Source organism: Malaclemys terrapin, chromosome 11 (assembly GCF_027887155.1).
Source record: "Malaclemys terrapin pileata isolate rMalTer1 chromosome 11, rMalTer1.hap1, whole genome shotgun sequence".
NCBI lineage: Eukaryota > Metazoa > Chordata > Testudines > Emydidae > Malaclemys > Malaclemys terrapin.
The window spans coordinates 2,850,590-2,865,723 of NC_071515.1; the positions used below are offsets into that span (position 1 = coordinate 2,850,590).

The window sequence follows — 15,134 nt, forward strand, 5'->3', positions numbered from 1 at the left end:
ACATAGGGGAGAGCTGGCCCTCTCCTCGGGGCAAGGTCTGCCACGTACGACCTTCCTGCTAACACGACAGGCGCGGAGGGGGATGACTGGGGAGGGACCCCCAAGGGACACACAGCATGCTCCGGGTTCAGAGCCAAGCTGCCCAGCGCTGACCGAGCCCCCAAAGAGAAGAGCGTTGGACTGACCGCAGCAGCCGCAGGTTTCTCTCACGTAGGTCATCACATCGCATTCCTGCCAGCAAAACACAAGGAGCAGAGCGCTGGTGAGTGCCAGCCTGCCCGTAGGGTGGGAGTGCCCCCACCATTCCCGGCCCACAGCACAGCTTCCCTTCTGCATTCCCTCCCTCAGACTCCACTTTGGCTGTGGCCAGGCCCACGCCGCTCTCCTGCTAGTGCTGTGGCCAACAGGGGCATTCACTGCTGCTCGGTGCTACGGGGTGAGTCCAGCCAGAGCTGCATCCCTGGCACCAAGAGCAGGATCTGCCTCGGCGTCTCAGTCCCACTCAGCATGCCGCAGGGGAAACCGTCCCTGGGTGGGCGTCATCCCCCCGCCCCCCAGCTGTATCCGTAGGAGGTCATTAGGAACCTGTCTCTACTTACGGTTAGGCCAGGATCTCCGGGTGAGCCCGGGTCACCCTGTAAGAAGAACACAGCTGTGTCATGCCCTTTCCTGGACTCACCTTTGGGATCTGGGGCTGGATTCATGCAGGGGCTGGCAGGAAGGGGAACGGTAACCGCCCCAGAGTGCCTAGCTGGAATCATTAATGGCTGGCCCCCGAGGCAGCAGCCCCCTGCCAGTCTAGCAGGGGGAGGCCCTACCAGGACTTCTTCAGCCTAGCTGCTGCAAGCACGCATAAGATGGAGGGAGAAAGGGAGCAGCTGGGCGCAACCGATCTGACAGTGCCACGGTACGGTACCTCGTCACCCCTGTCGCCTTTGATGCCTCTAGGGCCTCGTGGGCTGGGCGGGCCGGGGTCACCCTGGCAGGAAGAGAAAAGGAATGAATTTGACAGGCATGACATGGGCGATACTGCTGAAATAAGAGCCCCCCCCACACCCCAGCTGAGTACCCAAGGGCCTTGCCTCTCCTGCTGGACACTAGCTCCTAGCCACAGGAGTGGCTGTGCTCTACTCAGGCAGATCTCACGGCAAACGTTTGGTTCCTGGTACGGGGGCCACGTGTGCTAAGGGGCCAGGTAGGCAACACGTCCAGCATCCAGCCACATGCAGGGTGTGCTCTGGTCTTGCAAGTGGCATGGCCCATAAGCTGCCAGTTTGTCCCCCAGCCAGAAATCTGAACCAGTGATCCCAGCTACACTCCCAGTGTAACGAGATGGGCATTGCCCAGGCTGGGGCGCAGTAGCAATGCCAGGTGGGTGCTCTATTGACCTTTAACCTGGCTCGATCACACCCAGGCACCCCAGAGACTAGACGTGCAGAACAGCAGGGTCCGTATGTCGTCCCCTCTACCTCTGCCAGCACGGGTGCCCTGCCCACGGTAGGAAAGCAGGGCCTGGACATGGGAGCGGCACTGACAGTGTACTTACAGGACCCCCTTTGCCTCCTTTCAGCCCAGGCTCGCCTTTCTCTCCCACGTCACCCCTTCCGCCCTGTTCAAAGGAGGAAGAGAGATGTGATGGCAGTCCAGAGCATGTGCTGGGAAAGCTGCTCTGCTGTTAGACACCAGCGGTGCCCGGGCTGATCTCCTGCCCCAGAAACGCAGTCCGTGCACAGGTCGCCTGTCGTCAAGGAGCCCCAGGCGTGCGGAAGAGGAAGTGGGATTTCTGCAGACATCTGGCTTTCCCAGCCATTCATTTCAGAAGGGGGACGCTTTATGAAACATCAGGTTACTACTCCAAAAACACATGCCTGGAAGAGCTCCAGGGCCAGGTGTGTCAACGGGAGAGCTTGGTGATCCTGTGCATGGGACTAACTCCTGCTGGAAGTTAGACAGCTAACGTGTGGCCCTAGTGCTGAATGCTGCACCGAACGGAGATATGCCTGGCACATGTCAATGTGCAGCATGCAGGGGTAATTACTGTGAGGTACGTAGGGTTTTTGGCAAGCTGAGGCTCGGTAATTGCTGCTAGCATGTAGCTATCTGCCTCTGAGTGTCACCACTAGATTGCAGCGTTTACCAGGGTAGCATCCAGAGGCCCCACCCTGGACTGGTGCCTCATTGTGCTAGGTGCTGTACAAACCTGGAATGACCAACATACGAAGTGTGAGGGCGAGGAGGATAACTGACTATATACCTGTGTGTCCTTAGTTACTCTGGATAGTTCACCTGGTACCACCCCGCCTGTGCCCCTCGGCCCACCACCAGCACACAGCGCCTGGGCTCTGTGGTGAGGAGAAATGCCGCTGGTAGCCCATTGCTGTGGGTGGAGCCCTCCTGGCCCACACCAAGCCCAAGCCGAGGCCTGCGTGTGGCACTAGGGGCCAGGCCAAGGCTCCACAAGGGACAGACCCCTAGTGATTCAGTGGGCTGGACCAGTCCCCTGTGGCCACTGCAGGGTTCTCAGTGGGGGCTCCTGGCCACCTGTGCACAGTTCCAGCAGCCCCTCTGCTGGCCCAGCCCCAGTATTCCCTGAGGGACGACCCCAGGGGCAGGGCACGCCATGGCTCCCTGCACGGCCACTGTGCCAGCTCCCCTTGCCCGGGGCGGCAGCGGGCCTTGCTAGGGCCCTTCCCAGGCTGGGTGCCACCCTGAGGGCACAGGTCTGTCAGTGCCAGGGCAATGCTAGGGTTGGAGGACAGTTATTTCTCAGCATCCTACCTGGACTGCGTGTGCTGAGAGAGGGCAGTGCACACAGCGACACTAGCCCCTGTGTCTGTGTGTACACACATCGCTAAATCCAGCCAAATGGATCAGGGTCCTGCACACCCTTCCCCAGGTGGGTCACCCCTGGGACCAATGGGGCTGCTGGTAGGACACAGGTCACCAGGTTAGTGCCCCCTGGGATCAACAGAGCTGCTCGCAGGTCACAGTTCAGCCATGCCCATCAGTGCAGGGTTCCTCTGTCACTCATTGACAGGCCAGGAACTAACTGCTTAGCTCAGTGGTTAATTCGATAGCCTCATAAATACACCCCCCCACACACACACACACCCCGTACCTCTGGACCAGGTGACCCATTCTCGCCTTTGTCGCCCTGGGAACAGACAGGAGTTAGTTAGCTTCAGTTTTGTGCTGGATTGAAATTTGCTGCACATGTGCCCAGAGACAACGGTGATGGGCACATTTCAAAATAATACACCAATATACTTGTGGCCTGGTTTTAGGAGGGGGTTGAGCCCCTGCAACTCCCCTGGACTTCTGTGGGGACGACAGGTCCCCAGCACCTCTGCCAGCCCAGCCAGAAGAGCCCACTGGAGTCAGTGGGAGGCTTTGGCTCTGGCTCTGGCCCTGAAGCCCCACAAGCGAGTGGATGACTGCTGTAAGCAGAGGGTAAGATTCCCCGGCAGAGCGGTGGTGGGAACCCATAGCACTGCACAGCTGGCTCAGGCTGGGATAACCCGCAGGTAGCTATTTAACACACAGACCAGTCAGTTGCCTGTTCAACGCGGAGTCGGATTCAGCGGGGATGTTTAGAGCAGGTGGGTCTTGTACCAGACCTGCATTCTTCACACCACCTTTAGCCAGATACGGAACATGCAAACCCTAGTTTATTACCTGAGGGAACCTGACCCTCCCACAGGCCCATTATGTTCCTCCTTATTCAGGGGAGCGATAACGCTTCATCCTGACAATGGAACTCTCCTGCCAGCCTCTCACCGCCCCTTCCATGCCTGCCCCTCTGCTGTGCGGGAAGGATTCCCCACTGGTTTCAGCTGCAGAGTGATGCCAGGCCGCTCAGCTGACTGCCACGCGATCACCGGGACAGCAGCTTTCCCCTTTCTCCGGATCTGGCTCCAACAAGGCTTCCTCCCCAAAGCTCCCTTCTCTGCTTCTCTCAAACGGCTCAGCCCGGAGAGCTGGGACGTCCCCTGCACGGCCTGCTGCAGCCAGAGCAGCTAGTGTGCGGGGCAGGAGTGTGCTGCCTGAGCCCAGCGGCCGATTAGCCACTGGGACCCACGGCCAGGGGCCCCGGCCAATTGGGGGCCCCCAGAAAAATGGGCGCCCCTGAGCCCCAACCCGCTCCGCCTGCCCGGCGCTCCTGCGACCCAACCCGCCTTTCCCCAGCAGGAGTGCAGGGGGGAAGCTGGGGGGACTGCAAGCAGAAGGGGTGGGGAGGGGCCCCCCACTTGCTCTGACCCAGGGCCCCACAAAAGCTGAATCCGCCTCTGCCTGAGCCATACGTACCTTAAGTCCTATGGGGCCAGGGTAACTGAAGCCAGGTCTGCCTTGGTCTCCCTTTGGGGGGAAAGCGAGAACGGTTCAGTGAAGCCAGAATGCTAAAACCCAGCCCGGGCTGAGCTAGCGGCGCCAGTGAGTCGGGGAGCTTCTCTCTCTAGAAGACATACCCGCAATCTCTGCATTTGGGTCACTGGCTTGGCTAGCCGCTGGGCCCTGCAGCGCTCTAGACGGAGCACCCTGGTTGGTAAGGCAGAGGAATGGGGCTATGGACAGCAATGACTTCAGCACAGGACTCTGAAACCAACAGCACCAGCCTTCCAGAAACAGCAGGGCTGCCTGACGGTAGGAGAGTTTGGACAGGGAGCCGGTGTGGGCCTGGACGCTTCACCCAGGTGTCACCAGCGTGGCTTGGGCCAAGGGAAGGACTAAGCTGCCACGGCTGGAGGGGGCAGGTGAGAACCCAGAGTGGGTCTTAGAGGTGCAGACTGAGGTGGGGGCGTTCACTGCCCCCATGGAGTACACAGGTGAAGCCGTTGGTTCCCCCCTTTCTACTGCACTGGACGTACGTCTAGACTTTACCTTTTGTCCTGGGGGTCCTTGGTTGCCCCTTGGGCCCTTGTCGCCTGGGTTCCCACTAGATCCCTGCAAGACAGCATGGGAGAGAGCAGGATAAGCAGAGGACACCGATCGCACACTGGGCCAGGGCATGGTGTTGTGGATGGCTTGGGGGATACGGGGGGTTAAAGTAACACAGAACAATTCCACATTTCAATTGCTGCTCGCATCCCCGCAGGGCCCATGCACCTAACTCTTCTGGCATTAATGGGCTCCAGGGGGAAACCACTACTGCCACCAAGTGACGCTGGAATTAACCACCAACTAAACCAGGGCGCAAAGGGGCAGCTCTGGCCAAGCGACCAGGAAGTCCGGCCTGAGAGAGGCAGTGCAGCCTAGTGGACCGAGCACAGCGGCAGGAGCTACTGAACGGGCCCTGGATTCTGATCCTGGCTCTGACCCTGTGCCCATCTGTAAAACATGCTGGCCCCACTGCTGGGAGGTGGGAAGGGTGAGCGGACGTTCATATCATTCTTTGTAAATACTGGGGGCTGTTATCAAAGTCACTCACTATTCCGCAATCACCGGGAAACTTACAGGCCTGCCTGGCTCTCCCTCGACACCCTGCGGGCCTCGGGGCCCCGGCAGTCCTCGATCGCCCTTGAGGAACAAAGCAAGGAGACAGGTCACCACACTGAGCAGACAGGCACACACCAGCTCTCAGCATCTAACGGGCAGTGCAGAGTGTAGGGCTGGCTGCAGGGCATTGGATGGGGTGGGGTCAACCGGGGCACCTGGGCAGTCCTAGGCTCCCATCTGGGCACCTCTGAGTGGTGAACCTTTTGCTGTTAGCGTCCCCTCTCCCAGGGGAAGCCTCTCGCTGCTGCTCCGGGGGTGCAGATTGCCCGAGGGATGCTCTCCTGGCGCGGCACTATCTCACGGCAGAGCGTCTGCCTGAGCACACAATGCGATGTGCCCTTCCCCGGCGGACACGGGACAAAGTGCTCAGCATTCGAACTCTGCTCCCCGGGCAGGGCTATGCTATCGGGGAAGGCCCAGCTCAGCGTTCCTGCCAGGGGCGGTGCCAGGGGGCCTCTTCCCCGCTTCCTCTGCTTTGGGCCCCCCCCTGGCTGGCTCTCTGGGGGCTCCTTCCCAGCTGACACCCCCCCACTCAGCCACAAGCAGCTGCCTCACCATCCTGGGGCCAAGCACAAGAGGGGCAGCAGGTGGCCGGGGCTTCTCACGTTTGTGGCATTGTGGAAAGGGAGAGAAGGGTTAAAGAAACCTCTCTCCAGCACCCAGATTACAGGGACATGGTTGTGGGGGGTGGGTATTGGGGAGAGGGAAATGTGGCTTCCCACACCAGGCTCCGATCTCCTTATGGCTGGGAGACCTGCCTGCATGACCGTGCACAGCATCTGGACAGATTCCTGCCCTCTGCGCAGCCCTCCCGTGTGATGGAGGTCAGCACGAGGGGACACGCAGCAGGCGGGCTCGGCTCTCACACAGCCGCGGGCAGCAGCTCCACACAGGGTTGGAGAGTGGGGCCTGCCGGGGGCTCAGAGGAAGGGTACACGCGCTGTAGTCGGAAATGGGGGGCGGATATTCTGCACACTTTGTGGAGACAGCTCCTCTGAGGGCCGCCTTGCAGGGGGCGATCCTGCACAGGCTTGGGAGAGCGTCAATGGCCAATGAGCCATTCCCTCTGCTGGCTGCCCCGAGCCTGTAATTCGCGCTTACCTTTGCTCCTTTGCTGCCGACTTCTCCGGGCAGGCCCCGGAGGCCTTCGGGGCCGGGGTCTCCCTGTTGGCAGAAAAAGGTCGTAAGATACGCTCACTGTCCGGCGCTGCCCTTGGGCCGTGTCTCAGCTGATGAGGGCCCCAGCCTCAGGCCCCACCTCAGGAGAGGCCCACGCCCAGTTCCTTTCTTTGGGGTGAGTGCTGCAAGGGCAAGGTGTCCTCAGCCCGCCTCACAGCCTGGAGTGTCCACCCCTGCCCTCTCAGCCCCCCCTGACTCCAGGTGGAGCAGGACCCCCCCAGCTGCTCCTGCATCTGCTAGTGGGGTCGCTAGAATGCTGCGGGGCACTCCTCTACCAGAGACCCCACCTCCATGACTGCAGGAGCCAGGGTCTGTGTGGGGGTGGACGGACGGCTCTGTCTCTCAGGGTGTGGATCCGAAGGCAGCCCACATCCACGCCTCCCTCCTGAGCTGCCCCTTCCCCTGAGCTGAGGTTGGAGAGCCCGGCTCAGCCCCTGCACTCAGCCTGCTCGCCTCCCGACTGTCCAATTGGCAGGAGCAAGTGTGCCCCAGCCAAGCCCGGCCTGCCTTTGCTGTCCCCCGGGGCCGCAGGAGGGGATACTGGGGCCCATAGGTAGCTTGGTAGCATTGTGGGGAGGCTCTCAGCCCGGCCGCTGTGCACGTCATCCCCTGCTGTGCTCTGGTGCCCTTGCACTCACCTTCTCTCCCTTGGTCCCAGCGGTCCCCGGGCCGCCTTCTGTCCCTGGATCCCCGCGACGACCCTGCGCACACAGACACCGATCAGAGAGACGGGACTCAAAGGTGGAAACCAGCTCAGTTAACCTGCTGCGGCTTTGCTGCCCTGCGATGTCTCCCCTCCCCGCCCGCGATTCACTTCTCCTTCCTCTCCCTCGGCAGCGTGTGGCCCCCAGGACGGGAGCAGAGAGCACCCAAGGCCTCGTTGTGCTGCGCTGCCGTATGGTGTGAAGCAGTTGGGTTTGTTGTTAAGCAAGAGCCGAACATTTTCTTAGGAGAGTCATCACAGCGCAGCTCCCACAGGGATACAAATGGTTAATTCCGCTCTGCTAAAAACGGGGCTTTAGTTCTAGCTTGAATTTGCCTAGCGTCAGTTTCCAGCCATTGGAACTCATCTACTGACTCCAACAGATCGACTCCGATTTACCTCCCCGCCCGGGAGCTGGCCAATCGCCTCAAAGGAGCTGTGCCGATTTACCCCCCGCCGGGGAGCTGGCCAATCGGCTCAAAGGAGCTGTGCCGATTTACCCCCCGCCGGGGAGCTGGCCCACAGTCTGTAGCTAGTTCCCTGGATTCTGCCATGCCTGAGAACAGCACTGAGGATTCTGCGGCAGCTTCGTGTAAGTGAAGCGCGGAGGGTTTGAATGGAGGAAATCTGACAAGGGATGTTACGCTCAGTCCAGCAGCTCTAAGGGCCGGGACTTTCCTTTGATCTGAAAATCAATTGATTCTCCACTGCCCTTGCATTGTCAATTTCTGCTCTTAGTACCCTATCGCTTGCAAGCATAGCTCTGGGGGAGCTGGCAAGGGGGCAACTGAGGAGAGAGGTGATTTGAGCCTGGGGGTAGCACATTAGCTGGGTGTTTCGGTTCAAGTGATCAGAGTGAATTATGGACTTTGTGGACTTTAACTGGTGATCTTTGGGTTTGCAGAATCAATGCAGGTGAATGGGGCCAGTCCCACACCCCTCTGACCTCAGGTTTTCAAGGTTTCCTTTGCAATCAAGAGCCTAAAGATAGTGTCTTACATCCCAGTTCTGACTGCGACAGACAAGAAGCTCGAATCCCTGTGGTTCCCTGCTGGGGGTCCCCTGGGGGTGCTGCGGGCAGGGCGGGCAGGGGATGCCAGGCCTTGCCAGCTCACTGCAGGAATGCGGTTTAGCTGCCTTTCCTGCGGGGACAATCAGTGTGCCCGCCGGGCGCCGGGATCACCCACTGCGAGGTGTATGCAGTGCGCAGGGGTAGAGGAACCCCTCGGGATCTCACCCGCTCTCCCTTGGGTCCAGCAGGTCCTGGGCCTCCTTTGCCTCCCTTGGTACCAGGGCTCCCAGGGGCTCCGTTGTTTCCTTTAGGTCCCTTTGCAAAGAAAGGAAATAGTCAGTGTGTTTGATGAGAACAGGCAGGCCAGACAGCAGGGGTCACTCCACCCACACATCCCCCACCCAGCCACCCACACCAAACACTCCAGCCTCAGCACAGCGCGGTGCAGGGGGATTGGGCTCCTAGGGGCTTGGCTCCCCCTCCTGCCAGACACCCCTGTCCCTGCCCCTGATCAGGGAGCCCAGGGACTGTGACTGGCCACTGGGGGGGATCTCCTGGCCCTTTGCCCCCCCAGCCCAGGCATCCCCGCGGCAGCTGCGCCCTGTGCAATCCGAGCTGTTTCCTGGAAGAACACTGAGGCACTGACCCCTGAGTGAGGGGGCAGGACCTCTGCTACTGCTGTGAGCTCTTAGTCCCTACGGTTTGCTTTTGTGATGCAAAAGCTCCTGCCACAGCTGCCAGTGCCAACCAATGGTGAGCAGTGGGGTTACTGCTGGGAAGGCTGCATCGGGGCCCAGCACACACAAGGAAGGGCTGGGAATGAGGAGGACGGATGCAAAGCAAGGGATTTTCTAGAGAGCAGAGCCTGCGTGGTCCCCTGTGCCAGGAAGCAGAGGTTCTAGCCCCCCCGCGCATGCCTGGCCACAGGGGCGCAGCCCCTGCCCCTGCCCCCCCCGGCCATGCCCCTGGCCACAGGCACTCTTTGGAATCCCCACCACTCCCAGCTGTAACTTCCCCTTCTTTTATCTAGTGGTTGTGCAGCACAGAACAGATTTCCCTTTCCACGACAGCAGCACTGGTACCATATCTCCCAGTGACTCTATTAGCCACGGCCACTGCGTCTGCTCCAAGCCACCCGGTGAGCTGCAGGAGGCGTCTCCTTCAGTGTCACCTGGGGCACTGGCAGGCGTGCGCACGTCCCCTGCTTGCTGCAGCAATGGTAGGGCTCACACCTGCCATCAGGCAGATATCAGCTCCCAGAGTGGCTGGGCCATGGCCCGTGTGTTTGAGCTGCAGACATGGCAGCCTTGCTGTATGCTGCAATTGCCCCATGACCACTGGGTCGGTGAGTATTTTTATCTGTGGCCCCCCAGGGTATCACAGATGGGTTCCAGAAGGAGGGGCCTGCTCCCAGCATGGCGGGGAACCTACCCTGTTTCCTTTTTCTCCTGGGGATCCCGGGGGTCCGTTGCGGCCGGGGCGGCCAGGATCTCCCTGAAACAGCAAGAGAACAATGGTCACGCGCGACATCACCGTCCTGTTCCCCAGGGGTCCCAGCGGCTGCTCTTGGCTGATCTGTGCCAGTGGGGGAGTGAGTAACCTGAACTCCATCCTCCCCGAGAGCGAAGTGGGGAGCGCCGTCCACCAGCACCTACCCTGGCCTGTGGGGCCATCACACTCCCGGCTCTGGGAGAAGTGCAACCTCCCCGTGGGCACCAACTCGGTGCGCTCACACAAGAGCCTCAGGCAGGGCATCTGTTCTGACCAGTTAATCGCTTTAAACAATGATCAGCACAGGGATCAACATTTGGGGAAAGAGATTATATGCTCTGCCTATGGAGAATATGTCGCAAGTACAATTACTCACGCATTACAATCCTTAAGACTGGGAAAAGTTCCTGACCTAATGAAAGATGAGCAATTGTTAAATTGGTACTGTCCCAAGTGGTTTCAAAAGCTGGAAAAGGAACGGTCCACTTGTTTGGAGTCGTGCCAGCTTTTGTCAGTGGGTGCTACGAGAGAGATGGGATCTGTGACACTTCACCCCAACCGAGACAGTTGTTCTCTTTCGAAAGATTGTATGATGACACGATCCTTGTATGTCTCATTCACGGTCTCATTACCAGTGTTTGACCCAGACAAGGATGTGTACAGGCAATTGGTTGCTGTCCATTCTATAGGTCACCTCGAAGATGACATCTATAGGGAACGCATTAATGCGCCTCCCCTCGTGGTTTCTCACACTCCAACTCAGACGTGGAAAGTGCCTGTTGGCCTGTTGTTCTGAGAAAGGGCCTCAGTATATCTGTAGGTGTAACGTGTTTGAAACAGACACTGTTTTGTGTGGACTACAGGGAGAGAAAATACAGAATTCATCATTGTCATGTCTGGTGAGGCTGACCAAGTGGAAGACTCCGCTGGAGAAGGTGACCTATGCTGGAAGTAACCAATTTTGCGTGGTTACCAACCAAAAGAGGTACCAATATGGTCCCTTGGAGTGTCCTGTCACAGAGCCAAATTTTTGTTTTACTCCAAAGTAACCCACTTTAATAGGAAATCAAGCTATTTCCCCTATTCCCACTTTTGAGAACATCACCATTATTCAGTCCGACCCAGCCTATCAGGATTTAACTATCCAAAGCACACCCACCTTTCTTGTCTACATTCCCCCATTAGGGTTACAGCTAAAATCATTAATGGCTGGTAAGGAGACTCACCTCATCCAAATTACTAACGATATGGACAAAGCCCAACAAGTTATTACCCGATTAATGAATGAAAGTAATGAGCCTGCAACAGCTCCCGGGGAAAATTTTGGATTAAAAGAACGGGTGATTATCCAAGGAATTGCAATTGGAATTAATTTCCTTATTTTAGGTTGCCTGCAGTATAAATCCAACAAACCCAAGCCAAAACCTAGACAGACACCTAGACAGGCACCACGTGGTGAGGAACATGAATATGTATACATGGTGCCCATTCTAGATACATACCAAAATCTGCCCAGGTATGAAACTGGTGTTGAAACTGTCCCCACAGATACTAAATCCTATCTATGTGACGGGGTTCATTGGTGCAAACCACCCCGTCAAAGGGGGCGTGTAGCCCTAAGGATTAATCTGCTTGCTTGCATAGGTCTATCTTTTCTTATAAGTTTATGTATTTGATATATTGCAATAGGTTTATAGATTTATATTAAAAATAAGTTTAGCTGTAATGCAAGAGACCTACAGGCCAAAAACCTGTATGTTAAGCTAAGGGAAAGATAGTATATCTATAACAGGACCTTTTACCCAGAAAAGTAAAGTTGGCCTACATTTATTACCCAAATAGACAAAGCCTATGTCTAAGACCTTTCCCTAGACCAATAGACAATGAAGGATGGCAGAGGGGATTTTTCAAAGTTGTACCCACAGACGTAACCAGTACACCACAAGTGCGCACGTACCTGTCATCCGTACGCACATCCATACTAGCCTATGGGGTAAGTGCACCCTAACATTTCTGTGGGGGAGGAATGAAATTTGGGCATAAGAGGAAGGATTTCCGGCATTTATGCCTATAAAAAGGCGATCCACCTCGCTATTGGGGTCGATCTATCTATCTATCAACTCTTCATTGTCTCCATCTTCAACTACGTATCGATGCTCCCCATCTACGATGGCTATTAACTATTAACAGGCCGTACTTAGTTTCTTTTCAAACTTTAAGTTTTAAGGGGACTAGGCTAAGCTTGGTTTCCCTAAAGCTTTATTTTCCATTTAGTTTTTTTTAGTTAAGTCAGAGAGTAAACAGCTTTGACAGCTCTTCGCATTAGTTTCCTCTGCACACCCCTGCAAGAGGTGTGAAATCGGAACCGCCAGAGGAGAGGTCCTGTGTCTTCCAACACCAGGTTATCAAAACAGGGGGTAAGTATTAACCAAAGTTTGCCACACATAATATTGTATTACCATATGTATGTCTTAAATAACTCTGATACCATTATAATTTTGTAATTCTAACTGTTTTACCATTTACTTACTATTTCATTCATTTTAATAAAAAGTCTTTATGACTATATCTGCCTCAGTATCAGCTTCCGGTCATACCCGGAGGGTCACTTTATAAACTCTGTGAAGCCTGATTCGGGACAAGAACTTTATCTTCTGATCAAACAGATTGGCGAGCCACAAACCCATACTATTCATATTTGCAATTAATCATTATTAATATTATTACATAAAAATAATTACCTAAAATTAAATTAAGTTGATACATTGAATCAACATCATTAACACCCCCCAAATCAGGCTACAGACCTGAGCTAGACCAGCTCAGAACAGGGGGTGGGGGGGGAGGTTCTTAGCCTCACAGGGACACAGGCAGGACACAAGCTACCTCCTCCAGTCCTCTCCAGCCCAGCTGGCGTCTCTCCCATGCGCCATCTGATGGCTGTGTCACACAACTGCTGCATCAGCGCAGCACTCTCCAACAGCCTTCGGAAACTCGGCATCGATCGCCACAGTTGTACTGCTGTGAACTCTGCGCTCACACACACACAACCTCTTATTCTGACAGTTACCCAGAGGGCACAAACAAGGGCTGGGGGAATCACAGGTGCCTTTCACAAGTCACCCCGGCGCACACAGGGTAAAGGAAACAGTGAAACTGAGCAACACATTCTCAGGGGAAGTCTCCCACTTTCTCTGCATTTCCATTCCCCACTGGGCTGTGTCCACCGCGGGTGGAACTGGGCACTCTCCGCGGATGGATACAGCTGTGGCCTGGGGATTTTAGCTCTCCCGCTTGGTGTTCTGTCCAGATTCTGCCGCTCTGCTCTCTGGTTTGGAATTCACGTACCTTTACGCCTTCGTCTCCTTTTTCTCCTTGATCTCCTGCATCTCCTGGGTAACCATCAGGGCCCTAGGGAAGGAAAGGACAAAGAACCGTCTGCCTGCAGTAATAACAGCGTGTCGCTCTCCGCCAGATAAAACACCTCCCCTAGAATATCACTTTGCAGTGAGAGCAGCTTCAGATACAAGAATGGCCTCAACTTGCTGCTAGTGGGAACAAAACAGAGGCCAGCTCTCATCACCTTGCTGCTCAGACTGTGGTGTGCGTTCCACACTGCGCTCTCAAGCACAGCCCAACACTGGGCAATGTGACAACTGGGCAGGGAGACTCACTGCTCGTGATGCAGGCTAAGCCTGCCCTGCGATGGTGAACCGCACCTTGGGTGATTAAGCACAAGAAAACATTCCTACCTTGTCCCCAGGGTCTCCCTTACAGCCAGGGGCTCCAATCCGTCCCAGCCTGCCCTGCAGAGGTTACAACAGAAAGAGGGGAGAGAAAACCGGAGAGTCAGGGGGAAAGAATTAGGAGTTTCTGGTCTATCACAGTAAATAATTGAACCCCAAAGCTAATCACGAGGGTCTGGCACAAGGATGCCAGACAGAGAGGGACTGCAAATATTGACCTTCAACAAAAAGAGAGAGCACAGCCCTGGGCGTGTTGGTGAAACGCCTGGCAGGCAGCAGTGACGCCCTGCAGGTGGTGCAGGGAGGCAGCTTCAGCACCCTGGAGGGGGCACGGGAGAGATGCCCTGCCTATATATCAAGTCCCTTTTTCATGCTGGGCTCTGTGGGTGCTGAGGCCCCCGCAGTGCCCAGAGGAGGTGTAGAAGGGAGGGCTGAAGGCTGGTCTGTGGAAGGTGTTTTGGTAGGTACGGGAAAGGGACAGATCCTGCCCGCCCCCAGGAAAGAATTCTCTGATATTTTCTTGTATTTCACTTTCATCGATGGCAACAGCTTCTCTCCAGCCTCAGGCATCGAGAAACCCCATCAGTAAACGACCAGAACACTGGAGCTGGACTGGGCACGGCTTGTCCCTTGTGTGGCGTTACCTTCTGTCCATCGGTGCCGTTCCTTCCTGCGAAACCAGCTGCCCCCTGGGACCAAAGGAAAAGAAGTAATTAGCTTGCTAGAGACTCTCTGAGGCTCTAAGCTGGGATAGGTGCTGCATGAAAGATGCCTTCTTACCTTCCGGCCGATGCCTCCAAACTCGCCCTGCGGAGAAAGGGGACAATGCGTAGTCAGCTCTGGGTACTGCACCGCTCACCCCTCCTAATGATGACCACTGTGTCCTAGCTGCCCCCTCCCCGCCCCTTTCTGCTCATGAAGTGTTTGCAAGCAGATCACCAAGTTCTCAGATTTGTTCGTTACGGGCAACGATTCAGTTACATCCTCGCAGCACCCCCTCCTCACTCCCGCAGGCACAGACATGGGGCAGTTTGTTGTCAATGCGCCACACCCTGGGCGAGATCCTCAGCTGGCGAAAACTGGCATATCTGCACTGACTTCCTGGGAACTACCCTGGCCTACACCAGCCCTGGTCTGGCCACATGTTGCTTAGTTGCATAAATCACATGCTACTGTTTCTGCTCCCACCTAGGATGATTTATGTAATTTACCAACATACTTCAATTTCAAACACTACCTTTGAATCTACAATTCTGAGTTCACTGTTGATGAGTATTCAGTCGTGGGAGTCTGAAATGCACTTTCCATGTAGTAAAGGTAGCAAAGTTAAAGCACAGACGTGTGGGGGAGAGGCCACAAACATGGAGAGACGCCCACAGTCAAGTTCCACGATGAACAAAATCCTTGTAGAATATTCCTCCCCATTTTCCCAGCTACTGCTACTATTGTTCCCAGCCCCGTCTCTAAACATGCACCTGTGGAAATGCCCCGCTGGCCCATTGCACAGTGC

At 56.1% G+C, this 15,134-nt stretch overlaps 1 protein-coding gene across 2 annotated transcripts in view; it reads right to left on the reverse strand.

Moving 5' to 3' along the window:
• COL6A2 (collagen type VI alpha 2 chain) overlaps positions 1-15,134 on the reverse strand; it is a 52,681-nt gene that overhangs the window by 19,150 nt on the left and 18,397 nt on the right. For both annotated transcript variants that reach the window (XM_054044291.1, XM_054044292.1), the window contains exons 9-24: positions 14,405-14,431; positions 14,269-14,313; positions 13,631-13,684; positions 13,227-13,289; positions 9,819-9,881; positions 8,613-8,702; positions 7,311-7,373; positions 6,595-6,657; positions 5,452-5,514; positions 4,879-4,941; positions 4,306-4,356; positions 3,119-3,154; positions 1,547-1,609; positions 917-979; positions 600-635; positions 186-231 (exon numbers count right to left, since the gene is read on the reverse strand). In XM_054044291.1, the coding sequence (XP_053900266.1) occupies positions 186-231; positions 600-635; positions 917-979; positions 1,547-1,609; positions 3,119-3,154; positions 4,306-4,356; positions 4,879-4,941; positions 5,452-5,514; positions 6,595-6,657; positions 7,311-7,373; positions 8,613-8,702; positions 9,819-9,881; positions 13,227-13,289; positions 13,631-13,684; positions 14,269-14,313; positions 14,405-14,431 (889 nt within the window). The remainder of the gene's footprint in view (positions 1-185; positions 232-599; positions 636-916; positions 980-1,546; positions 1,610-3,118; positions 3,155-4,305; positions 4,357-4,878; positions 4,942-5,451; positions 5,515-6,594; positions 6,658-7,310; positions 7,374-8,612; positions 8,703-9,818; positions 9,882-13,226; positions 13,290-13,630; positions 13,685-14,268; positions 14,314-14,404; positions 14,432-15,134) is intronic.